Source organism: Sphaeramia orbicularis, chromosome 4, assembly GCF_902148855.1.
Source record: "Sphaeramia orbicularis chromosome 4, fSphaOr1.1, whole genome shotgun sequence".
In the NCBI taxonomy this organism is placed as follows: domain Eukaryota; kingdom Metazoa; phylum Chordata; class Actinopteri; order Kurtiformes; family Apogonidae; genus Sphaeramia; species Sphaeramia orbicularis.
This window is the reverse complement of record NC_043960.1, coordinates 55,424,622-55,451,795: the sequence shown is the minus strand read 5'-3', so window position 1 is coordinate 55,451,795 and position 27,174 is coordinate 55,424,622. Positions and strand designations below refer to the sequence as shown.

Below are 27,174 nucleotides of genomic sequence, written 5' to 3'. Positions count from 1 at the left end.
TTGTTGGTAAATGTGGGTGTTATGCATCGCACATGTCTTCATCTTCTCAAATGTCAACTAGGAACTGAACATGATGACATAAATGGGATGTAGAGGGGGGTGGGGAGATACGGGGCTAAGGTGATTGGTCAAATTTGCGGAAAATGATTGGACGAAATTGCAGCGCCGCGCAGAATTTGCGGTGATTGGTTGAATTTGCATTAACAGTTGCGATCGCAACATCGTGAAATCCTGGAGGGACTGAATAAAGAAGCAAAACACAAAAAACTATTAAAGTTACTTCATCAACAGGACTCCATGTTCTACTCCATTCAAGCCTGGACTTGCAGCTGGAGCTGCCATTAAATGAGAAGTCACTGCTTCATTGTGGGTGAGCTCAGTCTGAAAACCAAATAGAAATAGTTCAGAAAAGGCATACATTCACTTCTATAGAGCAGAATGGATCCAGGCTCTATAAAATCTTACCTTTGCTCTGGTTCAAATTGTCTGTTGTTTCCTTCACTGTTATGCAGACAGCGCACACCTTCCTAAAAAAATACAAGACAAAAAATCTGTCACTTTGGGGAACAAACCCCTCCAGGTTCAAGCAGGTCAATGTGACAGATTCATGACTTTAATCAGTTCCACATGTAAAACCACACTATCATACACTGTGCAATTAACTAAGAAAGTCACACTAAGATAAAATTCCCACCCAAATAGCACACATCTAATAATTAATTGAATATGTACTTACCACAATTTTTGGATTGTGCTCCAGCCTTTTTTCTGGTTCTTGTCCACAGTCTGGTCGCTCATCCAGCAGTGTCTGCCTGGTTCAAGTCATTGAGTAGTTGTCTCTCCTCCACTGTAAACTGCTGTGTCATGTACGACTCAGTTTGCATTTGTATACCTCACAGCAGGACAATTTAGATATGAAAACCTCACATAGCCCAAGGGGCTGGGGGAGGGGTTATTGCCAAGGCTCTCTAACCACAAGTTGGGAATTCAAGGCAATTCCAGGCAGTTGGAGAGAATTTTCTGTGCTGACTTTAAATTCCCACTAGTAGGTGTTAATTTGAAGTTCCAAAGCAATTTACAGTGACGTTAACTGACAAACCCCCCACTTTTCATGCAGTGGAACCAAACATAAAATCATTCAGTGTCAGACTTTCAAACCCCATTATTTCAGTGTGTTTTCCAGCTGTGAAGTGTTACAGTGAAGGTTCAAATGGAAGCACTGTCCATTTCTATGATTAGACAACGACATTAAATCTACCTTGAACAACGCTTCAGTGTCTGACACAAACACAGCTGGTGAAAAAAGGAAAATGTCTTTGAACTTCTTTATTAGAAATGATATTTCATATATTTTAGATTTTGATTATTTACAGCGGACACACAAACAGTTTTCAGAAAAGCAGAAAGAATTAAAATGACACTGATTAATAATCTGTGCATATGTGGACGAATGAACAAATGCACATTTTTGTTTCATTTTAGTAAAATATGCTTTAAAATTGTTTTTTAATAAGTACAAAAATGGAAATCATATATAGTTCCAAAGACTTGTTTAACTGGACGATAAAACATGAATTATCTTGATATATTTAATTCTACTTCACGTTTCATATATTTTTCTTTTGTTTAACTACATAAAGAGTGTCTACCTCCTGTTAGTGTTAAATGAACAGACACTGTGGAGATGAAACTGATGGTGAATTTAGTAGATTTTGCTGCAGTGGTTCAGGTTTGACGGTAAAGAATGTAAGACAGATTTACAGAAAATGTGTATGTGCTCTGAACAGAAAAAAGAAAAAACCACAGAACTATCAAATAAAATGTTTTAAATTGTTAATTTAACCAATGCAAATTTCTACAACAGACTTAATTATTAATCAGAATCATATAAAGTAATTTGCAGGATTTATTTTACAGTTTCATATGAATAATACACATTAGTAGTCCAGTACATGATAAGGACTTTTATTGAATTCATTATGGAGTAAAAATGATCTTTGTTAAATGTTCATTTAAACAAAATGTATGTTCTTGTCAAATGCGACGTGGAAATGCACATTATGTTTTAAAAGAAAACATGAATTAATTACACCTCCACTCTGAGAAAAATGAACCATTAAATGTGTTTATTGTAAAATATAGAGGACAAAATCAGTGATGAACTGGTTTGTTTCTGATCATTTGTAGAATAAGGTTTTGGGAGGAAACACATCACATGTGAATATAATGATGACATTAAACAGACTAGAAATAAACAGGAGTTACACCTGAACACAAAGAAAATAAACAAGAAATAAACAATAGGAAACAGCAGTGCACCCAAGTAGATTATAGTAGTAGATTATAAAAGAAATCTTCCACCTTATATGAACATTTCATATAAATCATCATCTGAAAACCACACTGTCCCAAAAATAGAGAATATTTTAAGAGAATGAAGTTATTCTGCTGACCAATGCAGTGGTGAAAATAATATTTTTAAATATGTGGTAAAATGGCCTGATAACACTGGTACAAATGTTCAAAGATGGTTTGACTTAAATGGACTAAATTTAGTATAAATATGGACCAGGTCCAGCCACTAGGAGCCAAATCCTGAACCAAAAAGAAAAAACAAATGAATTAAAATGAACAAACTGCCCAAAATTAAAGCTAGTGACTTCAGGTAAAGACCTTTGAGATGCAAAGTTCAGAAAATGGTGACATTTCCTTGAAATGTGTGGCCATGGCAATGTGGAAAATTTTGATGTTCTGCCACGAAGCTGAAGTTATAATAAAAATGTACATGATCAAATTCACACGGTGCCACCTACTGGTAACAGGAAGTTCCAGGCTCTATGCTCATATTCAGTGTGGAGGCTGTCTCATTTCAAAGGCAGAGGGACATTAGATCCCCTGGAACCTACAATATCCCAAGAGTCATTGCACGCTGATGTTTTTCTGTGACAGTGATATTCACTACAGTTATACATATATTCATACAGTATCACTGTGTTTAAAAATGCACTTAGAAAATGGAAACAATAGAAAAATCAAGATTTCAAAGTGCACTCTTATTCTTGTGCTGTTTTAGAACTAAATAAGTTTTTTAAAGAAGCTATGAAGCCTGACCAAAAGCCTCTGTCCACTTCCTGCAGGAGTGACTCTATCAGTTTATTTGTTTCTGCTTCATGTTTTTTCTGCAGATTTCCTTTTTCCTCCTGATCTTTGACATTCTCCATTTCTTTTTCCTGTTTACTCAGTAACTCACTGATTTTTGTCAGATTGTTGCTCTTCTTCTTCATACATTTGACCAAGTCGTTGATTTCCTCCTGATGTTTTTTCATCCATTCTTTTTCATTGTGGACAGACAGAGCCTTTAACAGGTCGTACTTCTCATCTTTTTCCTTCATATGTTTCTCATATTCTTCCTTCTTAGTTTCAAATTTCCTTCTGAGTTTCTCTGTGAATTCATTGAATTCTTCTGCTTTCTTTCTGGCCTCTTCTTCATGTTTCATCTTCAGATCTTCATGTTTCATCTTCAGATCTTCCACTTCTTTCTGATATTTCTCCTTTAGTTCTTATTCTTGTGCTGTTCTAAAAACCAAATAAGTTTTTTAAAGAAGTGAACAAGCATCGACTTCCTTCAGGAGTGACTGTATCAGTTCATTTGTTTCTGTTTCATGTTTTTTCTGCAGATTTTCTTTTTTCTCCTGATCTTTGACATTCTCCATTTCTTTTTCCTGTTTACTCAGTAACTCACTGATTTTTGTCACATTGTTGCTCTTCTTCTTCTTTATACATTTGACCAAGTTGTTGATTTCCTCCTGATGTTTTTTCATCCATTCTTTTTCATTGTGGTCACACAGAGCCTTTAACAGGTCGTACTTCTCATCTTTTTCCTTCATATGTTTCTCATATTCTTCCTTCTTAGTTTCAAGTTTCCTTCTGAGTTTCTCTGTGAATTCATTGAATTCTTCTGCTTTCTTTCTGGCCTCTTCTTCATGTTTCATCTTCAGATCTTCCACTTCTCTCTGATATTTCTCCTTTAGTTCTTTTCTTTGTTTTTCTTCCTCTTCTTGTCTGATCTGTTCATCTTCTCTTCTTTTTCTGTCATATTCTTCTTTCTCTTGCTCATATTGTTCTTGAAGCTTCCTAAGTTTTCTTTCTTCCTCTCTTTTTCTTTCTTCCTCCTCTTCTTTTCGTTTGTTCCATTCTTGTCTTCTTTCTTCCTCCCAGGCCTCTTGTTGTTTTCTCATTTCTTCTCTGCTCTCCTCCAGTTTTCTATCGATGATTTCTTTAGATTCTGACTCTGATCTTATCTTTGTTTCCAGATCTTGAAGTTTCTGTTTCCACTCCTGTCGTTGAAGTTCATCTTGTTCTTTCTTTCTTCTGTCTTTCTCTTCTCTCTCTTCCTGTTCTTTCTTCCTTTGTTCACGTTCTCTCTTAATGTTTTCCTCCATTTCTTTCACTTCTTCTTCTCTCTGTTTTCTCTCTCTTTCAGTTTCTTCTCTTCTTTTTCTTTCATATTCTTCTTTCTCTTGTTCATATTGTTCTTGAAGCTTTCTAAGTTTTCCTTCTTCCTCTCTTTTTCTTTCTTCATCCTCTTCTTTTCGTTTGTTCCATTCTCGTCTTCTTTCTTCCTCCCAGGCGTCTTGTTGTTTTCTCATTTCTTCTCTGCTCTCCTCCAGTTTTCTATCGATGATTTCTTTAGATTCTGACTCTGATCTTATCTTTCTTTCCAGATCTTGAAGTTTCTGTTTCCACTTCTGTCGCTGAAGTTCATCTTGTTCTTTCTTTCTTCTGTCTTTCTCTTCTCTCTCTTCCTGTTCTTTCTTCCTTTGTTCACGTTCTCTCTTAATGTTTTCCTCCATATCTTTCATTTCTTCTTCTCTCTGTTTTCTCTCTCTTTCAGTTTCTTCTCTTCTTTTTCTTTCATATTCTTCTTTCTCTTGCTCATATTGTTCTTGAAGCTTTCTAAGTTTTCCTTCCTCCTCTCTTTTTCTTTCTTCATCCTCTTCTTTTCGTTTGTTCCATTCTCGTCCTCTTTCTTCCTCCCAGGCCTCTTGTTGTTTTTTCATTTTTTCCCTGCTCTCCTCCAGTTCTCTGTTGATCCTTTCTTTAGTTTCTGACTCTGATCTTATCTTTGTTTCCAGATCTTGCTGTTTCTGTTTCCACTTCAGTCGTTGAAGTTCATCTTGTTCTTTCTTTCTTCTGTCTTTCTTTTCTCTCTCTTTCTGTTCTTTTTTCCTTTGTTCACGTTCTCTCTTAATGTTTTCCTCCATTTCTTTCAGTTCTTCTTCTCTCTGTTTTCTCTCTCTTTCAGTTTCTTTTCTTTGTTCTTCCATTCGTCTTTTTATTTCCATCATTTCTTCCTCATGTTTTCTTTCCAGCTCTTCCTTCTGTTTCCTCATCTCTTCTTCTTTCTCCTTTAACAGTCTCTCCATCTCTTTCTTTATCGCTGCTTCAGCCTCTTGAAGCATGTCATTCGTGAAGCAGCTTCCTCCATTTTCTTTCACCATGGAGTCGATCTTCTTCATCAGCTCATTGACCTGTGTGGGGTTTTTATCTTGGTTATTGAACACATGGTATCTTCCTCCACAGTCAGAGATCAGCTTCTTAAATGAATCATCACATTTGTCTCTTATGTAGTCATCAATCGATATCCCACAAGTCTCCAGTTCATCTCCACGTGTCAAAAGGATGATGATGAACTTTTCAGCATTCTTCCCAAATCCTTCTTTGATGAGTTTTAATGTCTCTTTTTCCTCTGGTGTGAATCTGCCGATCTCCAACACCAACAGGAAGACATGTGGTCCTGGAGCCAAAAGACTGATGCATTTTACCATCTCCTCATGAACCTGCTTATTGGTCAAGTTTGGATCGAACAGACCAGGAGTGTCGACTACAGCGACAGGACGACCGTCCACCTGATCTGGTACTTTCCGACAAACTTTAGTGACTGATGTTTGGCTGAAGTCAGTTTTAAACTCTTCTCTTCCCAGGATGGTGTTTCCTGAGGAGCTCTTTCCACTGCCGGTTTTTCCAATCAACACAATCCTCAGACAATCTGGACTCTGTTTATCTTCATCACCTGTAACATGATCAAAGCTCCAGTTACTTAAAGGCACCACTGCTGAATCACACACTACTGTTCTATCAAACATTTTATAAACACATTTAAATACTTACAGGGGTTTTGGCGTTTGTTTTTCAGATCTTCATTTTCAGCCTGTAGCTCAGTGATCTTCTCTATTTGGACTCGTCCAAATGTTTCTGCTGTGTAGGACAGTTTGTCCTTGGACATTCTCATTCTGTCCACAGTGTCCAACACCTCAGAGACCTGCTGTTTGTCTCTGACGTTGAGAATGACATATCTTCTTCCATATTTCTGACACAGCTCCTGGATGTCATTACTCTGTTTTACAAAGTTCACCACAGCTGGAGCTGTAGGATCTGACTCCACAGTGAACAGAATCACAGTGAAGTCCCTGATTCGAGAGCTGAATGTGTTGTGGATGGTCTCTAACTCTGCCTTGTCTTCATCGGTGAGTGGACCCACTGGTAGGACCAGGATGAAGGCGTGGATGCCCTCAGGTTCACAGAGGGAGATGGACTGGAATGACTCTTTCATCACTTCTTCCTGAGGTCTTCCATTCAGGACAGGCAGCTCCACCACAGAAACCTGACGTCCACAGACCTCCACCTGATGTTTAACAAACTCTGAAGAACCTGAACAAAGCTCAGTCAGACCTAGAAGGGCCCTGGCTGCTGAAGTCTTCTCTGATCTTCTGCTCCCACACAGAACCAGGTTTAAAGGTGGTTTGATAACTGTGGACAGAGGAACGAGGCTGTTGTCTTTAGTTTCTTCAATCATCTCCATTAAAACACTGCGGTCTTCTACAGACATGTTGTAGTGTCTTCCTCCACAGTCTTTCAGGAGCTCATTGGCAGAGGAGCTCATTTCACTCAGATCATGTGTAAAGACGACCATGGAGTGTTTGAAGGCATCTGGACCAAACAAACTCAGGATGGACGTCAGTGTTTGACTGTCCTCCTCAGTGAATTCTGACGGCTTCACCAACAGCAGAAGAACATTTGGTCCAGGTGTCATGCAGTTCACTACTTTTCTCAGTGATTCCACCGTCAGACTGCAGATGTCTGGAGTTTTCACCACTGTTAGAGGTTTTCCTCTCCACTCTCCATCAATGGTCACACATTGTTTAGTTGAGAAGGGTTTAAAGGAACGCCCAATTTGCTTTGGAAGGATTAAATTAATAACTTTATTCTTCTTGTCTTCACTTTTCCCAAACAGAACAATCCTGAGATCAGTTTCTGTGGAGAGAAAGAAAATATAATGGAGAGTTTCACTAAAATGTAAAGCAGGGGTGTCAAACTCCGGTCTTCGAGGGCTGGTATCCTGCATGTTTGAGATATTTCCCTTTTCCGGCACACCTGGGTCAATGAATGATCAGCTCATCATCATGCTCTGCAGAAGCCTGATAATGATGTAATGGTTTCCAGGTGTGATGGAAGAGGGAGTTCTCTAAAACATACAGGATACTGGCCCTGGAGGACCGGAGTTTGACACCTGTGATGTAAAGTATCATTAAAGCCGCAAGCAGAATTAAAAGACCCTCGCCACGGACATGTCCAATACAAATATGTCCATCATTAGCACTATGGTGCCAAATTTCAATCAGTCCCATTAAATGGGTGTAGGCGTGGGAGACTGACAACTGATTCAAATTTGAGCCAAATCAGTGTTCATATGTCCGAACTGATCCAGTTTTAGTAAAGGAAAATGTGTAGGAGGCACTATAGTGGCAAATTTCAATTTCTTCCGATGAATGGGTGTAGGCATGGGAGACTGACAACAGATTCAAATTTGAGCTAAATCGGTGTTTGTATGTCTGAACGGATGCAATTTTTGTAAAAGTAAATCTGCAAAAAAACTTCACAAACTTTGCAACCTTGTGGCACAAAAATGGTGACACCTATCCCAAAAATTTGGCAAACTTTTGATGCTTTCTCAAGATAATATACACTGATTTTGAGCTAATTCGGCCAAACGCCCAAAGAGGAGAGAGTTAAAATACAACTTAAGCAAAAATGCTGACTCAGCAGTTTGGAATTTTTAATCCAGCATGGCCGACTTCTGGTTTGTTTAGGGGCGTGGCCATAACAATATTTTTTATTTGTCTTATGATGATGAATGTGTGTACCAATTTTAATGGCTCTATGACAAACTTTACATTGGACGACGTCCAATTGGTGTGATGTATTTCCACTTTTCAAGGGGGCGTTGTCGAGGCATTTCTTTACCGTCATCTACAAAACCTATATTCAAATTAAATTTCATGCAGTTCAGAATTTTGGGCATAATTTGCTGAGTTTTTGTAAATGTTCAGGAAGTCAAATTTGTGCTCAAAGAACAGGAGAAGGAAAAACAAAGAAGACTAAGATGATTAATAATTAATTAAATAAATAAAAAATAATAATAATCTGAGCAAGAGCAATATCCATTTCCATGGCAACTAGGGCTGCTTGATTATAGAAAAAAAAAAATCACGATTATTTTAGAAATAATTGAAATCACAATTATTAAAAACAATTATTTGTTAACCTTAAAGTTGTTTATTTTTTTCTTGCAAAGCAATGTAAAATATACTCTTTAAACATAAATAAAGCTTTTAACCACTAAAACAAAGTATGTTCACTTTTGTACAAAACAAAATCTTTGAATGCAAATAAGTGTACTGTAAATTCAAGTATGTTTCCTTTTGTAAATAAATAGTGCACTGGAATTAAACTGCTATAGACTTGCCATAGAACTGTATCAATAAAAAAAAAAAAAACTCACGTAAAGTGCAAATTATAAATTCAAGTATGTTCAGTGTAGTATGAAACAGTAAATTCAGTGGCGTGCCGTGAGGTTTCAGTTCAGGCCTTCTGTATACATCAGCCATGTAGAATACGTATGTTAAGGTTATACGGGTTAGGTTAGGTTAATACGGGAGTTGCAGCGTAAAGAGATTCGGAGACTGAAGACTGTATTGCGGGCGAAGTTGTTTTTATGCGTTTTAGTTTTTCATCAGATTACGATAAAGGTGGCGGTGGTTAAACTTTAGATGGTTAAAAAGGTTTGTTGTGGTACCAGTCGGTGTGGACACAACTACGAAACACTTTTTGCACGTGATGTGTTTTTGCTCTTCCTCTTCTTCATCAAACCCAAAGTGATTCCATACAATTGAATCTGACTTGCCTTTTTTGTTTACCAAGCACTTCTGCTGTGATTCTCCTGCCATTCTTCCAGACCGCTAGGTACAACTTTCCTCTTGGGGTGGACCTGCCGGCTAGCAGGCAGCAGTAGGTTAGAGGGGGGCGGGGCAGAGCAGCTCATGGGAGCTTGCGTGTGCGTGAATTAAAACGACTCAAAATTAATAATCGGGGCGCTAGTGAGCGACGCATGGAGTAAGACGCCTTTTTATGTGCTCCTGCAGAATCGCTAATATATCAGTCTAAAACCACCTATTTTGCATGAAGAACTCCTCTAAAGTATAATTAAGACTATCCAAAACACACCAAGAGCCGAACAAACTGCGGAAAGCAAAGCTAAATGGATAAAAAACTGGAGAAGTTCAAATACACAGCTAGCGGCCAACGAGCTAAAAGGACCCTGAGGCAGAACCAACCTACGCTAGCTAACCTGGTCCAACTGTCACCGACAGAAAGTACTGAAAGTGTAATTATGTCCGCCGAAAATATCAAAGCCGACATCCTCGACACTGTGAAGGGAGAAATATCGAAAATCCTCAGAGAGGAACTTAAAAGTGCCCTGGCGGAGGACTTCGACACCCTCAAATCCGAGCTACGAGCTGTGCGGTCGGAAATTGCTAACACCTCAGCAGCTATCAGGTCAGAAATAAACCAAATGAAAACGGACATTCAAGATGTGACTGAAGGACTATCGACGTGGTCGGATGAGGTGGCCTCACTGCAAACCACGGTAACCAGCCTTCAAAGCCAGATTGCGACTTTGAAAGACAAGTGTGAGGACATGGAGGGCAGAATGAGACGGGGAAACATTAGGATTGTTGGTGTGGACGAGCTCCCGAGCTCCAGTGTGCCAGAGTCGGTGTCTAAAATGCTTAAAGAAGTGCTGCAGTTGGATCGGGAGATAAAGATTGACCGCTCGCACCGTACACTTAGGAACTCCAGGTGAAGCCACGAGTGATAATCGTTAAACTTCATTATGACGGAGACGCGGCGGAAATTCAGAGGAGAGCACGAGACCGAGCCCCGCTGATGTACGACGGGAAACGGATTGCAGTATTCCCCGACTACACTTCCAACGTTGCCAGAGCTAGGGCTGCATTCACCGACGTACGTAAGGAGCTTTGAAATCGGAAAGGAATCCGGTACGGCTTGCTGTATCCGGCCAGACTCCGGATCACCTTTAATGACCAGGACAAGGAGTTTGTGGATCCGAAAAAAGCCATGGAATACGTCCAGAAACTACGCACAGAGCCTGAAGAAGGCTGAACGATGAACGTTTGTTTTCCGGAGTAACATTTTCATATGTCATGTTTGGGTAACCATTCATAATGTAAGGCTGTTTAACTTGATGCTTGTTCTGCAGGAGCACAAGTGAGTATTTTTTCACACACTTGTAGACAGTCTATATCATCTGAGACTGTTTTCTTGCCATTTGTTTAGTGGCTAGGGACTAAGTCCACTACTACGTTGCTGTTTAACTAATGTCAGCTAATGTTAGTGTTGTTTGTTTTCTTGTTTTGTTAGTTCTGGTCCCTCTGTTCCCCAGGGACCCTGCCTTAATCATTAGTACAAGAAGGTTATCTTTCTTTTCCCCTACTTGGTCTGATATTGACTATGCTGAGATAGAAATGCTATTCTGCTGCTGTATTAGTAACTTACATTTACTTCACTACCTTTGGTTTTATTATCTAAATCCACTCTTTAGAACTTACACCTCCATACATATACTATATTCACAAATTATTCGCCTCTGCTTCCCATCTCCATCCCATGGTTGTCAATACTGGGAAATCTATCCACACATCCTATTCTTTAATTAATGGGAACACTCAAAATTATAAGCTATAATGTTAAAGGTCTCCATAGTCCTGTTAAGAAAAAGAAAATTATGTACCAACTGAAACAAGTCAACTGTCAGATAGCTTTCCTACAGGAAACCCACTTATCTGATGTGGAACACGAAAAGCTAAAAAAGTCGTGGGCAGATAAAGTATATTATTCCTCACATCACTCTGGGAGGAAAAAGGGGGTATCTATACTCATACATAGACATGTCAATTTTGTAAAAACTTCTGCACATAAGGACACTGAGGGCAAGTATATCTTGGTTAATGGACTGATTGATGGCACAAAAGTATACTTCATTAATGTATATGCACCGAATGAAGATGATCCTGGCTTCATTAGAACGCTATTTAATAAAATATTACAATATAGCACTGGACTAATTTTGATAGGAGGAGATTTTAATTGTGTAATGTCTAATATGTTAGACCGGAAACCCCCCTCTAAAGCTACCCTTTCCCAAATGAGTAAAATGCTCAAATATCAATGCGCAGAGGCTGGCCTTGTTGATGTATAGAGGAGCAAATTCCCTGGAAGTAGAGATTTCACATTCTACTCAAACAGACATGCATCATATTCAAGAATTGATTATTTCTTTACGTCTAAGAAAGACCAATATAGAATATCTGATATTAAAATACTACCTATTACATTATCTGATCATGCACCTATAGAATTAAAAAGGGACATAGGCCACAGATCATCCTCTAAACAATGGAGACTAAATGCATCCCTCCTAAATGACAGAGAATTTAACTCCTTCATTAAAACGGAGCTTAAGAATTACATGGACACTAATATTTCATCGGTAACATCCCCCCTTATCATATGGGACTGTGCCAAAGCATTCCTTAGAGGTCGCATTATTTCATTTACATGTGCTAGGAAAAGACAGAAGGAAGCCAAACAGCGAGAATTAGAAGATAAAATAAAAGAATTAGAATATAATCATAAACAGTCTGCATCAAATAGTCTACTAAAACAATTAAATACAATACATAGAGAACTTAATAGTTTACTATCAGATAAGATTGAAGGAAATTTAAGATTTACCAAACAAAAATATTATGAGCACGGCAATAGGGCAAGCAGATTATTAGCTTTCCAATTAAGAAAACAAAAGTCATCTAATATAGTGCAAAAAATAAAATCACAAAGTACTTTTGTTACAAAACCAGATGAAATAGCAGAATCCTTTGCACTTTTCTATAAATTCCTATATAAAAATACAGATACTTGCACCGATGATAAAAAAATTGCAGATTTCCTAAAAAACATAAAATTGCCAGAATTGACTGAAATGACAGCTAGGGACCTAGATAAACCAACTGAAGAATGGGAGATCAAGCAGGTGATCTCAACACTAAAAAATAATAAAACCCCAGGGCCAGATGGCTACATTAATGAATTTTATAAAACTTTTAGTGATATACTTTCCCCCCTATTGTTAAAAGCATATCACTACGCACTTTATTCTAAAACCGTGGCACCTTCCTGGACAGATGCAAGCATCATAGTAATACATAAAGAGGGCAAAGATCCGACCGAATGCCAGTCCTATAGACCAATATCACTGTTAAATGGAGATGTGCGAATATTGACAGCAATATTGGCTAAACGAGTCAACCAAATGATAACTCAAATTATTCATCCTGACCAAACTGGATTCATTGCTGGAAGATATTATGGGGATAATTTACGACGCCTGCTGAATATAATATCATATCAAAAAGATAAGAAATCAGAGTCAATGATTTTATCTTTGGATGCTCAGAAAGCATTTGACCGTGTGTCATGGCAATTTTTATTTCAAACTTTAAAACGCTTTGGATTTGGACCTAACTTTATAAACTGGATTCAAACACTCTATTCAGACCCCCAGGCTTCCGTGAAAGTCAATGGCTATAAATCACAGAGATTTAAACTGGAATGTGGCTGTAGGCAGGGCTGTTCTCTATCACCATTGCTTTTTGCCATCAGCATTGAACCATTTGCCCAACTCATCAGAGATAACATTAACATAAAAGGAATTATGAAAAATACTGAGGAACATAAATTGAATTGTCACTATATGCAGACGATGTATTTCTATATCTAACAGAATTGGCGTCTACAATACCACATCTTAAGACTTTAATTAATGAATTTGGATACTACTCAGGATATAAGGTAAATACTGATAAAACAGAGGCTATGGACATCAATGGCAAGATACCCCAAAACGTAAAACTTCAGACTGGTTTTAAATGGCCCAGTGATGGTATTAAATATCTTGGTATATTTATTCCCTTATCCCTACAGAACCTTTATGATGCTAATTCTATCAAAATAATCCAGTGCATAAAAGGAGACCTAGATTGCTGGTCTGTGCTCCCTCTTTCTCTACTGGGACGTATTGAAAGCATCCGCATGAATGTTCTGCCACGACTTCGCTATTTATTTCAGATGTTGCCCATAGATATTCCTAAACTTGTTTTCAACAATTTGGATAAAATGTTGTCAAAATTCATATGGCAAAATAAGCGACCTAGAATTAGACTTAAAACTCTACAATTATCAAAGTCCAGTGGAGGCCTCAACCTACCAAATTTAAAATTTTACTTTTGGGCTGCACAAATGAAACCCTTGATAGGATGGATTCAGGATAACACAAACACACGATGGGTTAATATTGAAAAACAACAATGTCAAGATCCCTTACAAAGCATGCCCTTTCTAGATGCGCCCACTGGAGAGTTGTCGGACTGGACCAGGGTCACTTTTAAAATATGGAGTAAAATAAAGTGTGCGTTTAAGCTCCCAAAGTTAATTTCACCTTTGATAAATATTGGCTACATGAAGTCTTTTACACCCGATAATCTAGACAACAGCTTTAAAAAATGGTCAGAAAAGGGATTGATTTACCTGCATCAGCTGTTTGATGGTGGGATATTTAAGACATTTGAGCAGTTGAAAGATGACTTTGATCTCCCCAGTTCAAATTTTTTTAGGTATTTGCAACTTAGAACTTTTCTGATGACTCACAAGGAATGGGATAAATTCGCAAAACCTACACCCCTAGAAAAGTATCTGATAGAGTTACAAACTGGTGATGGAGAAAAGAAAGTAATTTCTAAATTGTATAATATTTTCTTATTTATGAATCAAAATAACTCCTCGCAGATAAGAGGGAGATGGGAGGCAGAGGCGAACGTGGACATATCTGAGGATGACTGGCGCAATGTATGTACGGAGGCACATCTGGTTACGAATTCTAATACATGGAGGGAATTCAAATGGAGAATAATCACTAGGTATTTCAGAACACCAGAAATAATGTCTAAGATGGATCCCCAACATCCCAGCTCATGCTGGAGGAACTGCGGAGCCCATAGAGCTGATCACACTCATATATTTTGGGTTTGTCCTAAGTTAAGTGTGTTTTGGAGGGAGGTGTTCAATGCCGTGAAGGAGGTTTTTAAAATGAACATCCCACAAAGCTTCACAGTGGCAGTTTTGGGAGTAATACCTGAAGGTCTGGATAGAAAAGCAGATAAATACCTTTTGAATATGTTATTCACCGCTGCCTTAAAGTCTATAACCATCAGCTGGATGAAACCAGAACCTCCCTCATATAATACATGGATTCAAAAAGTCTGGGATATTTACCAGATGGAGCAGATTACACACTTGCTCAGGCTTCAGAAAACCATATTTACTAAAAGATGGGAACCTATGTTACCTTTACTACTGCAATAATATTTACTGGTGATGCAAGAATACTCCATGTTATCAAAGTGCTGTTAATCTACCTCTGACGAAGATTTATATCTACAGCCTTTTTTATTTTTATTTTTTGAAGTGAACATTGTTTGCTATAATTGTTACTGCTTTCTTAAATGTCATTATATGTGTATGAGAATATATTTGCAGCTGTGTAGGGGAAAAGAAATTAATTGAACTGTATAATTGAATGTATAATTGTACTGTACTGAAAAAAAAGAGAAAATTTAATACAAATTAAGTAAAAAAAAAAAAAAAGTTTTTTCTCAATTACATAATTTTTGTAATCGTTGCGTGTAATAATCGACATCGTAATTGAATTTCGATTAATTGCACAGCAAATGGCACTAATGGCAACCACATATTTGGCCTTATCTGAAAGGTCTTAAGGTCCTCCATGTCACTGTGGGGTCCAATCTCACGTGCCGTGCACTTACACTCACATGACTGACCCCAACTGGGCATCTCCCATTGACTCCCATTTTTTCAAAGCAGATGTAAATATGCGGTTTGTGTACATGACATGTACATGCTCGAAAAGGTCTCACTGCCATGAATATGACCGCGTCGTGGGCATATTTGTCCCCATGCGCCCACTGCGGTATCAGTAGGCCCTGCACCGGTGTTACTCGGCTTGCGCCTAATTAACTACATTAATAACAGTTAACCTGTAGGTTAACTAGGTTAAACCTGGAGGTAGGGGTGGGCAATATGGGCAAAAAAAAAAAAAATCCAGATTTTTTTTTTTTTTTAAATTTCCCGATAACAATAATCTGACAATATCCTTTAAAATGTGAATTTCTTTCTTTTTTTTTACAAAAAATGCTGGAAAATTCTACTTGCTTACCAGAACATCTATGGATAGACACAGCGTTTCAGAACAGCAGTATGAATACTCAATAATGTAAAACTGCACATCATCAAATCAACATTCACGATATTATCATAGGAGATATATATCGCCCACCTCTTCATGGAGGAAAAATTTTGTTGATTTAATAAAGTGAAAGTTTCATATTAAGGTTTCTCCTAAATGTTTTTTGAGGTAGATGGAGCTGCACAATCACAATCGTTTCATCTTCCTCTTAAATTTGACGTAACATTGTATTATGATTGAATTATACAAGAAAAAATAATTGAGTTTGAGTTTTCTCACATGAGATGTTTTCTAATCTCACAGGAAGTCAGAAACAATTCTGTTTTTTCCCTCATTCTAAAGGCGGTGTTACCTAATCAGCTGTTCTGTGTTTTTACAACAAAGACCCTGACAGTGAAGTGACAGAATAGTCCATCATGATGTTTAGACTCAGAAGGACAGCGATGGAACAGGAGCAGTTCTAAAACAGATGGGTTAAGGTTTTGGTACAGAGATGCTTCATTCTTCTCAGTAACAGAATCTCTCCAGCTTGTGGAGCAGGTCCAGGAGATGTCAGGTGTTTCTAACCTACACAAGATGGCATCAGATAGGTTTGAAGTCATGGGTCATTTCCAGCAGAGGACAGAAGGACGTTTACTTAGAAAAGGTTTAAATGAATTGGACCATGGGGACATGTTAAACTAAGGTTTGTCCTGTAATTAACATCACATTTGTCTTCAAACTTATCTTCAGTCAGTCTAACTATTTAAAGGGTGAAAAGTAGTCACTGTTCCTCAGGAGGTTAGAAAGACCTGTTGAAGGTAAAGGCTATAAGGCCATCTGAAAAAAGCTCCATGTTCCTGTGACTACAGCTGCACATATTCAGAAGGTTCAGGTCCATGGGACTGTAGTTAACCTCTGTGGATGTGACCACAAGAGGAAAACTGATGACAAACTGAACAGACAGATTATATGAACTGATATGTTTGATAAAAGATTATTATATCCTGTGTAGATCAGTGTTCTTATTTCATATATCGGCCAATATATCGGTTATCAGCCAATATCAGGTATTGGCTGATATACTGGATATCGGCTTTTTTTAGCCCCCAATATCGGTATCAGCCCCAAAAAACCCATATCGATCGGGCTCTAGTCAGACTAATGTGTCTCATCAACCACATACATTCACATCCTGCCTTTACATTCACCTCTGTTCATGTTAGTTCTGTTCTGGTTTCTAATCAGTAGCAAAATTGCACAAGATCAATAATCATTCAACTTATAAAAGTCTTTAAACATGTCTGTTGGGACTGTGAACCTGGAAATTTAAGTTTTATTAAAGTATTAACTTACTGTTAGGTGGTATCAGTTCATGGCTGCTGCTGCGCTTCAGAGGTTGAACATCTGTAAAGACAGACACACACACAGTGGTTTACTCAGGTATTTCTGTCTTTGTTGTTCTGACAGGACAGTATGTCTGCAGACGTCCACTGTGGAGACACTTCCTGTGGACGATGAAGATCAGATCCTTCCATTGGATAATTACTGCACAGATGAATATGTTTCACTTTCTACAGGTTCATGAACTGATGTGAGTACCTTCTCACTTATTCCACAACCATGTCAGAAGAACAGATGTAAATGTGTTTCAGAAGAGTCCCATTATTGACCTGAATCCAATAAAACAACTGAGGAGAAGAAACGAGTAAAACTGGGTTCAAAACTGTCCAACACATTCAAAGCTGAAGGATAACGGTGAACCATCATCTACCAGAAGATCAGATAAGGTTTGGTCCAATCAGATCCTAAATGATAAAAAAACATAATTAAAAATGAATAAGTAAAATTACTGAAATGAAATGAGTCTATTTACCACTAGGGATGTAATGATTAGTGGTATAATGATAAACCGTGGTAAAATTTCCGACAGTTAGTATTACTGTTTAAATTCTAATTATTATGATAACTGTTCGATTACCGCAGCTACAAAACACACGGTACTGTTCATTTCCTGAAGAAGCAGTGGCACTCTAGGCGTGTGTGTGCAGTTTGTAATGTTTGGCCTCTGAAAACATGGTGGAAGGCACCTGCACGAACAGAGGAAAGCTGTACCTAGCGGTCTTGAAAAATGGCAAGAGAATCACAGCAGAAGCGCTTGGTAAACAAAAAAGGCAAGTCAAATTCAATTGTATGGAATCACTTTGGGTTTGATGAAGAAGACGAAGAGCAAAAACACATCACGTGCAAAAAGTGTTTCGTAGCTGTGTTCGCACTGACCGGTAACACAACAAACCTTTTTAACCATCTAAAGTTTAACCACCGCCACCTTTATGATAATCTGATGAAAAACCAAAACACAAAAAAAAAAACCCAACTCCGTCTACAACTTAGTCCGCAATACAATCTTCAATCTCCGAATCTCTTTACACTGCAACTCCCTACTCATCAACATCGGAGAGACACCAAAAGATAACAGAATCCATTGTCCATTCCCTGGTTAAAGGTATGTGCTCCATTAACACCATTAACAACTGGGGCTTCAGACAAATGGTGAACACACTGGACAAACACTATGTTTTGCCTTCAAGACATCATTTTACACCAGCTGCTACTACACTGAACATACTTGAATTTATAATTTGCACTTTACGTGTTGTTTTTTTTTTTATTGCTACAGTTCTATGGCAAGTCTATAGCAGTTTAATTACAGTCCACTATTTTTTTTTACAAAAGGAAACATACTTGAATTTACAGTATACTTATTTGCATTCAAAGATTTTTGTTTCGTACAAAAGTGAACATACTTTGTTTTAGTGTTGAAAAGCTTTATTTATATTTTAAGAGTATATTTTACATTGTTTTGCAAGAAAAAAAAATAAACATCTTTACAGTTAACAAATAATCATTTTTAATAATTGTGATTTCAATTATTGCTAAAATAATCGTGATTATTATTTTTTTCTATAATCGAGCAGCCCTACTACAAGGTGCCAACTTTAATGCACATTTGTATGTTGGTTGTTTACATGTTATTACTTGAATGTTTCAGCAACAGAAAGTACATTGTGCATGTTACTTTATTAGTATTTTTTCAAAATACAACTTGGTTATATTATTTCAGTGTGTGTATTAGTACTTTTTGAACATTTTGAGCACATTTCAACAATACCGCGATAATGATGATAACCGTGATAATTTTGGTCACAATAACCGTGATATGAAATTTTCATATCGTTACATCCCTATTTACCACAGATGTTGAAGTCATGTTTGTGTTCTATTCATTTTATTCATCTGCCTTTGAATGAATCTGTTCAGTTGTAGTTTCCTTTTTTGTCCAGTAGGTGGAGTGTGAGGTCAGATGTAGAGTTCAGTAGGAGTCACAGTTGGTGGATTGAAGTTAAATGATATTAAAGACATTTAATTATAAATTACATTGAAAAACAGTTTAATTTTATTATTAAATTAAATGTAATAATGAAATTAACTCTTTCCTCCTTTTCCCTCATTGTCATTATCTTAAACATTATTTTCTGGATCTTAAATGTTTCCTTCTTCCATTAAAGTGTTGTTTCAGTATTTATGGGATGATGGTTTCAGGTTTACACATCACACCTGTTCCAGTGTTTTGATTGGATCCAAACACAAACAACTCAGATCCATGTTGTGATTCATTAATATGTGGTTCATGTTTTGGTCCATTAGTGAATATTTGTTCATTCCTAAATTCAACAGTTGTCTTTTAGTTCAGAGTGAACAGCTGTTTAGTTTAGTTTAGGTTGGTTCACTGTTGGGTGTGGTTTCCTTTTTCTTCTTTACATTCAGTGGGTTTAGTTCTAGGGTTTGGTTTGTTGTTACATCTGTAGTTTTTCTTTGTTTTCTTGTGAATAAACTAGTTTTGTGGGTTTTCTTTGGCAGTGGTCACAGAGGGGAGTCACTTTTATGTTCCATTCAGGTTCCCCTAGACCAGGTCCAACACAGCTTTTATACATGAACTGTGTCAGTGTTACTTTGAACTATAATTCTGGACTATTTAATGTCAATATTTTGGACTAGTTTATTTAGTTGTTTGTTGAGTTCGTCCTTTGTCAGGTCTTTGTGTCCACAGCTCAGGACTGGAAACAGATGAAGTTTACACCAGTGAAAAGGGATCAAGTGTCTGGAAACTGGACATTGACTCATGGAAGTGACTCCAGAACACGTCCACATTGTTGTGTGATATGATCTGGTCTCTGCTCTGAAATAGGCTGCATGTCAGTTTGGATCTGCTGAGGTGTCATGTTCAGGCCTGTTCAACTGAAATATGGACCAGAACAAGAACTGACTGTAGTTAACCTCTGTGGATGTGACCACAAGAGGAAAACTGATGACAAACTGAACAGACAGATTATATGAACGGTAACTAAAGAACCCAGAACAACTTCAACAGAGATTAGAGTTGAACTCCAAAGTCCAGGTCCATCAGTTTCAGATGGAAGCATCTGTCACTGTTTGAGCCAAAGTGGATTGAATGGAAGACGACCAAGGAGGACTCCACTGTTGAAAGATTATCATAAAAAAGGAAACTGGAATTTACCAAAATGATTATTCACAAGCAACAAAGATTCTGGGAAAATGTCCTTTGGACAAATGAGACAAAACTGTAGTTTTTTGGTGAGTCACACCATCTCCATGTCCACATACAAACATGAGACAAAGAAAAGAAGGCTGTACCTACTGTGAACCATGGAGGAGGTTCTGGTATGTTCTAGAGCTTTGCTGTAGCTGTGATAGAAACATCTTCTTTCTGATATTAGAACACTGAGCTAGTATTTGTTTGTGGGTCAGTGCAGATGTGTCATAGTTCATTGTCTGCATCTATCCCCTCTCACTGGGGTTACTACTGTAGTAGGACTCCATCAGTATGATGTTCTCCACCCTGCTTCATGACTGTCTGGTTCCATTTGTCCATTTCACATCAGGACGTCCTGATTCCACAACACCTGACACTGACCTTGTTGAACCCAGTGACGTCTGAGTCCATATGACTCTATTTCTAATATCTACTGTATCTATACATAAATACACCTGTAGAACTGAGTATATGGCAGAGTTAACGGTGCTCAGTCTGGACTAGACAAACAGTACAGGAAGGATTTTACTCACTGTCAGATGAAGGGTTTGTCCAAGAGACAGAGAGGTCTGATTGGACATGTTTTACCACAGTCAGCCCTGTAACAAAATAACATTATTAACATCAGCAAAATTAAATAATAAAATCATAAATGATCCTCCTCTTACCAGCATCTTTAACAGCACCCATGACACCAGAACCTGTTTGCTTCAGTTTGAGGTCCTCATGATCATCTGGTAAAGAAGATGGTGTTTCCTCATATTCTTTGTAGCTCAGATGTTCTCCGTTGTTCTCTTTCACTATTTGACACAGTCGTGTTAACAGTTCATCATGATGAAGGTTCTCCAGCTGTAGATGTCTGTATCTGCATCTTCTGATCATGTCTTTTACAGCTGGACGTTGTCTGTAGGTTTCTGTGCGTCCTGGACTCTGTTTTCTTGGTGAAATCAGAACCAGTGTTTGATTAAATGACTGATCACTGAAGTTTTCAAGGACTGATTCTATTCTCTGTTTGTGTTCTTCAGTGAAGTCTTCAGGCTGTAGAACCAGCAGGAACACATGAGGTCCAGGACGTGAAACATCTGAACAGTCTTTTATGAACTTCATCAGCTCATGGTGTGAGATGTCAGACAGTAGATGATCTGGGGTGTTGATGACGATGACATTTTTATCTTTTATTGTTCCACTGGTTCTCATACAGGAGGTGAGTTTGTCATAGAACACATACTGATCCAGGATCAGGTTTCCTACTGATTTCCTCTTAGACCAGTTGTTCCCCAGAAGAACAACCCTCAGCTCAGACACTGAAATGACAAATAATGTAAATGCTGAATGATTAGTAGATGTTAAAGGACTGTGTTTGAGTTGATTCGAAGCCTTGTCTGATGACTTGAACTGTTTGCTGACTCAGTGTCATGGACTGATGAGTGTAAATACTGAGTCCTGTTGGTCAGACTAATGTGTCTCATCAACCACATACATTCACATCCTGCCTTTATATTCACCTCTGTTCATGTTAGTTCTATTCTGGTTTATAATCAGTAGCAAAGCTGCACAAGATCAATAATCATTCAACTTATAAAAGTCTTTAAACATGTCTGTTGGAACTGTGAACCTGGAAATTTTTAAATTTATTAAAGTATTAACTTACTGTTAGGTGGTAGCAGTACATAGCTGCTTCTGCGCTTCAGAGGTTGAACATCTGTAAAGACAGACACACACACACAGTGGTTTACTCAGGTATTTCTGCCTTTGTTCTGACAGGACAGTATATCTGTAGACGTCCACTGTGGAGACACTTCCTGTGGACGATGAAGATCAGATCCTTCCATTGGATAATTACTGCACACATGAATATGTTTCAGTTTCTACAGGTTCTTGAACTGATGTGAGTACCTTCTCACTTATTCCACAACCATGTCAGAAGAACAGATGTAAATGTGTTTCAGAAGAGTCCCATTATTGTCCTGAATCCAATGAAACAACTGAGGAGAAGAAACGAGTAAAAGTGGGTTCAAAACTGTCCAACACATTCAAACCTGAAGGATAACGGTGAACCATCATCTACCAGAAGATCAGATAAAGGTTTGGTCCAGTTAGATCCTAAATGATGTGACATTGTATAAAAAATAATTAAAAATAAATAAGTAAAATTACTGAAATGAAATGAGTCTATTTACCACAGATGTTGAAGTCATGTTTGTGTTCTATTCATTTTATTCGTCTGCCTTTGAATGAATCTGTTCAGTTGTAGTTTCCTTTTTTGTCCAGTAGGTGGAGTGTGAGGTCAGATGTAGAGTTCAGTAGGAGTCACAGTTGGTGGATTGAAGTTAAATGATATTAAAGACATTTAATTATAAAGTACATTGAATAATAGTTTAATTTTATTATTAAATTAAATGTAATAATGAACTAAACTCTTTCCTCCTTTTCCCTCATTGTCATTATCTTAAACGTTATTTTCTGGATCTTAAATGTTTCCTTCTTCCATTAAAGTGTTGTTTCAGTATTTATGGGATGATGGTTTCAGGTTTACACATCACACCTGTTCCAGTGTTTTGATTGGATCCAAACATAAACAACTCAGATCCATGTTGTGATTCATTAATATGTGGTTCATGTTTTGGTCCATTAGTGAATATTTGTTCATTCCTAAATTCAACAGTTGTCTTTTAGTTCAGAGTGAACAGCTGTTTAGTTTAGTTTAGGTTGGTTCACTGTTGGATGTGGTTTCCTTTTTCTTCTTTACATTCAGTGGGTTTAGTTCTAGGGTTTGGTTTGTTGTGTCATCTGTAGTTTTTCTTTGTTTTCTTGTGAATAAACTAGTTTTGTGGGTTTTCTTTGGCAGTGGTCACAGAGGGGAGTCACTTTTATGTTCATTCAGGTTCCCCTAGACCAGGTCCAACACAGCTTTTATACATGAACTGTGTCAGTGTTACTTTGAACTATAATTCTGGACTAATGTCATATTTTGGACTAGTTTATTTACTTGTTTGTTGAGTTCGTCCTTTGTCAGGTCTTTGTGTCCACAGCTCAGGACTGGAAACAGATGAAGTTTACACCAGTGAAAAGGTATCAAGTGTCTGGAAACTGGACATTGACTCATGGAAGTGACTCCAGAACACGTCCACATTGTTGTGTGATATGATCTGGTCTCTGCTCTGAAATAGGCTGCATGTCAGTTTGGATCTGCTGAGGTGTCATGTTCAGGTCTGTTCAACTGAAATATGGACCAGAACAAGAACTGACATGAACAAATACACCAGGATGTGTTTATGTTTCATTAAATGGCCTTTACAGGAGTTTGTAAATCCAACTATTGACTGGATCCTGACGTCTACAGATGGATTCTACCAACGTACATGTTATTAAACACATTAACCTGTGTTCACATCATGTATTTCTGTCCTAATCTTGTTGTTGTATCCCTCCCACCCCCTGCACCCCCCTGTAGAGGCCCTGAGCAGCTCCTTCAGCACCAGACTGTTACATCCCCTGTGCAAGAAGGAGCGATTCCACAGGTCACTCCTCCCACAGCCATCAGACTACAGAACAGTTCACAGTGACAACACCCCCCCCCCCCCTCCATCTCACACCATGTGCATGTGCAGTCATGATGATAATGATGAGCAATGATGATGTAAATATGTAAATAATATGACGTTTTTAATTAAAATTCTTTATTAATATAAATATTTCTATAAATACATCAGTGACATGACGACTATTTTTTTTTTAAAATTTTGGCAATTTATATACATTTGAAGGACTGAAAAGTTTAAAATAACTTTACAGAATCCTCAAAGACATCTTTTAAAAGTAGTCTTGAATGGAAAATATACAGATTTAATCTATTTTGGGAGTGAATTTAAGAGTTTTGCATGAAAATGTCTCATTGGTGTAACCATAAAAACCTTGCACCAAATAATTTCCCTTGATCAAAAAGTGCAAAATTTTGGAAGGCATTTTTAAAATAATTATTTAAATTTAGTATTTATTTGGGGAATCTTGACAGTCAAGTAAACTTTTGCCGCGTTTCCACTGCGTGGTATCGGCTCAGCCTTTTTGCGTTTCCATTATAAAAAAGGACCTGGAATCTGGTACCCGATACTAGTTTTTTGGTATCACCTCCGCTGAGGTTCCAAGTGATACTAAACTGTGACGTATAACACTGCAGATCACTGATTGGTCAGACAGTTTTCTCTGTGACCCACCGTTTTACAAAAAACAGATGCGGAAGTGGACAGTAAATATAGCGGTGCATTAATCCACATGATAACAGCCCAAAACTACACCATGGTCGGTTGAGGAGAATCAGTCTTTGGTGGCCGACGTAAAAATTCAGACAAGACAACAGGCAATGAGCGAGTTTATCTGCAACTCTCTGAGCAGACAACATGGAAATAACGCACCGCATCATTAAGACGTCCAGGTACTGTGAAGTCAGTAGTATCCTGTAATGGAAACAGTCTCCAGGAATACCAAGTCCAGCCGAATCGAGTCGAGCTGGGTCCACGAAGTGGAAACACGGCATTAGTGAATGGTCAAGATTAGTGATGGGTCCGGCAACACCGATGCGTCGGCACATGCGTCGAGCTCATGGAGCAAACCCCGCGTCGGTGCGCGTATCGCTTTAAGAAAGTCACGTGACCGATACAGTTGCTGTGTCGCTGTGTCACTGTGGCGCCAAACTGTGTTTAAAGGGAAGCGCATCTGTCACCGGGATGTATCCCAAACGACTGCCAACATTTTGTAGTGCTTTTTTTTTTTCCTCTATCTTGTCACTATGGAGCCCAGCAGGAAAAGAAAGGTTTCGGCCGTGTGGGATCACTTTGATCTTATTTCGCCAACGAAGGTATTTGTTTCTATTTCCTTGTTTCATCCTGATCCTCAGTTTCCACTGGATCTGTCAGAATTAAAATCCATTTCAAAGTTACCATTAATTCAGTGAATTAAAGTAAGTTTTATTCATTCATTTCATTTTACTGCAGGTTAAATGTCACATCTGTCAAACAGAACTATCATGCACAAACAAAAGCACATTTTCAATGCTCAGGCACTACAGAGCACTTCATGAAAATGAGGACACAAACCGGCCTGCACCAGGAATGAACACAGGTAGGCCTATACAGGCATTTTACAACTTCTCTGTGGTCGCTGTATTGGTAATTTATGCATATTATGTTTGTATTACTTCATTTTTTTTTTTTTTACCACCAAGCCTCCAGGAAACAGATCTTGGACGAGACTGTACTGAATTTTATCTTAAAGGACTGCCAGCCTCTCAGCATTGTGGAAAGCAAGGGGTTCAGGGAACTCCTTCAGGTCCTTGAGCCTTCATATGTTTTGCCAACCAGAAAGGTTTGTACTGCAAATGTCTAGGGAATAATTTCAATATATTGATTTTCTTTTAAAACTTGGTTTTATTTTCAGACTGTGAAAGAAATGGTTGCTCAAAAATATGGAGAGGAACGGGACCGAGTGAGAAGGGAAGTACAGCAAGCTGTGGCAGTGAGTATTACAGCTGACATGTGGACATCTGTGAACATGGAGGCTTACTTGGCTCTTACCTGTCACTACATTAATGAAAATATGCAGTTGTGTACATCTGTGTTAGGAGTGCAGCACTTTCCAAAAAGTCACACTGCTGACAATTTGGCCCAAGTCAAAATGGGCATGATGGATGACTGGGCCATAACTGATAAAGTAAAGTGTCTAGTGACCGATGCAGCGCCAAACATGATAGCATCAACAAGAAGCCTAAACATCCGCCATTCAATCTGCATCGCACACACTCTTAATTTATTAGTAAAAAAGTCATGTGATCAAATACCAACACTTACAGCAATAAGAAACAAATCTAGGCAAATTGTTTCCTACTTTAGATCAAGCACTACAGCAAAAGAGAAGCTTGCTCCAGTGCAGCAACAGATGGGATGGCCAACCCTAAAACTCATCAATGAGGTACCAACACGCTGGAACAGCACATATCAGATGCTATCAAGGCTACATGATGAGAGGGAACCAGTGTGGGTATCTCTTACCTCGCTCAGCACTAACATTACTCCACTGACAGCAGACGAGTGCACAGTCAGAGCAGAGACACTGCTTGTGCTTGCTCCTTTCTATCAGGCCGCAGTGGAGTTTGTGAGAGAAGTGCGCAGTGGAGAAGAGAGTTTCTGGGTCACAGGTCATCCCGATGATGAAAATGCTTTATCATGCACTTGAGCATAATGCTTCAAATTTGCACACACCTGACGCAATCCAACTACATGAACACCTTAGGCGTCGTGTCACTGACACTGCTTCCAATCTGGAGTCACTGACTGTGTTGACACTATCAACACTTCTTGACCCAAGATTTAAATCACTCGGTTTCCAAAGTTCCAACAAATGTAGCGAAGCAATAAGTAGACTGAGAGCTGAATGTGCTGCTTTAATGGGCCACACATCAACCGAGCCACAGCCTGGACCTTCCTCGGCAACAACTTCAGGCATGTTATTCAGCCTTATCTGTTTATTTGTGGATTTAATTGTTTGCAAATCATGTACTAAAATACCCATCTGTTGTTTCTTAGACAACCTGTGGCAATATCTGGACAATGAAGTCGGCAGGCAAACCACCAGCACCAGAGCAGATGCAATAATTGAGGTCCAAAGATACATGTCAGAAGGCAACATCCCCCGTTCCACTGATCCACTGAAATACTGGGACAGTCCAAGAAGAAATGACCCTCACCTGTTTCAGCTCTCTTTACAGTTTCTTTGCACACCAGCCTCCTGGGTGCCATGTGAACGATTATTTTCTAAAGCCGGAGAAATTGCATCAAAAAAAGCG

The 27,174-nt window shown here is 38.3% G+C and overlaps 1 protein-coding gene and 1 long non-coding RNA gene across 29 annotated transcripts in view; one reads left to right on the top strand and one right to left on the bottom strand.

Moving 5' to 3' along the window:
- Positions 1-27,174, bottom strand: part of LOC115417777 (uncharacterized) — a 192,250-nt gene that overhangs the window by 87,081 nt on the left and 77,995 nt on the right. For 16 of the 28 annotated variants that reach the window (XM_030131861.1, XM_030131864.1, XM_030131877.1 and 13 more), the window contains 3 exons: positions 21,988-22,038; positions 21,005-21,640; positions 20,870-20,935 (listed from right to left, as the gene is read on the bottom strand). In XM_030131861.1, coding sequence (XP_029987721.1) covers positions 20,870-20,935; positions 21,005-21,640; positions 21,988-22,038 — 753 coding nt within the window. Of the gene's footprint in view, positions 1-1,949; positions 3,491-3,800; positions 6,074-6,171; positions 7,315-17,077; positions 17,129-20,869; positions 20,936-21,004; positions 21,641-21,987; positions 22,039-27,174 lie in introns of those variants that run through there. The other 12 variants (XM_030131873.1, XM_030131889.1, XM_030131880.1 and 9 more) reach the window with 11 other exon arrangements.
- On the top strand, positions 3,681-26,165 carry LOC115417780 (uncharacterized). The gene is made up of 3 exons (XR_003935205.1): positions 3,681-3,750; positions 19,781-19,788; positions 26,154-26,165. It is a non-coding gene; the product is annotated as an uncharacterized LOC115417780 (long non-coding RNA).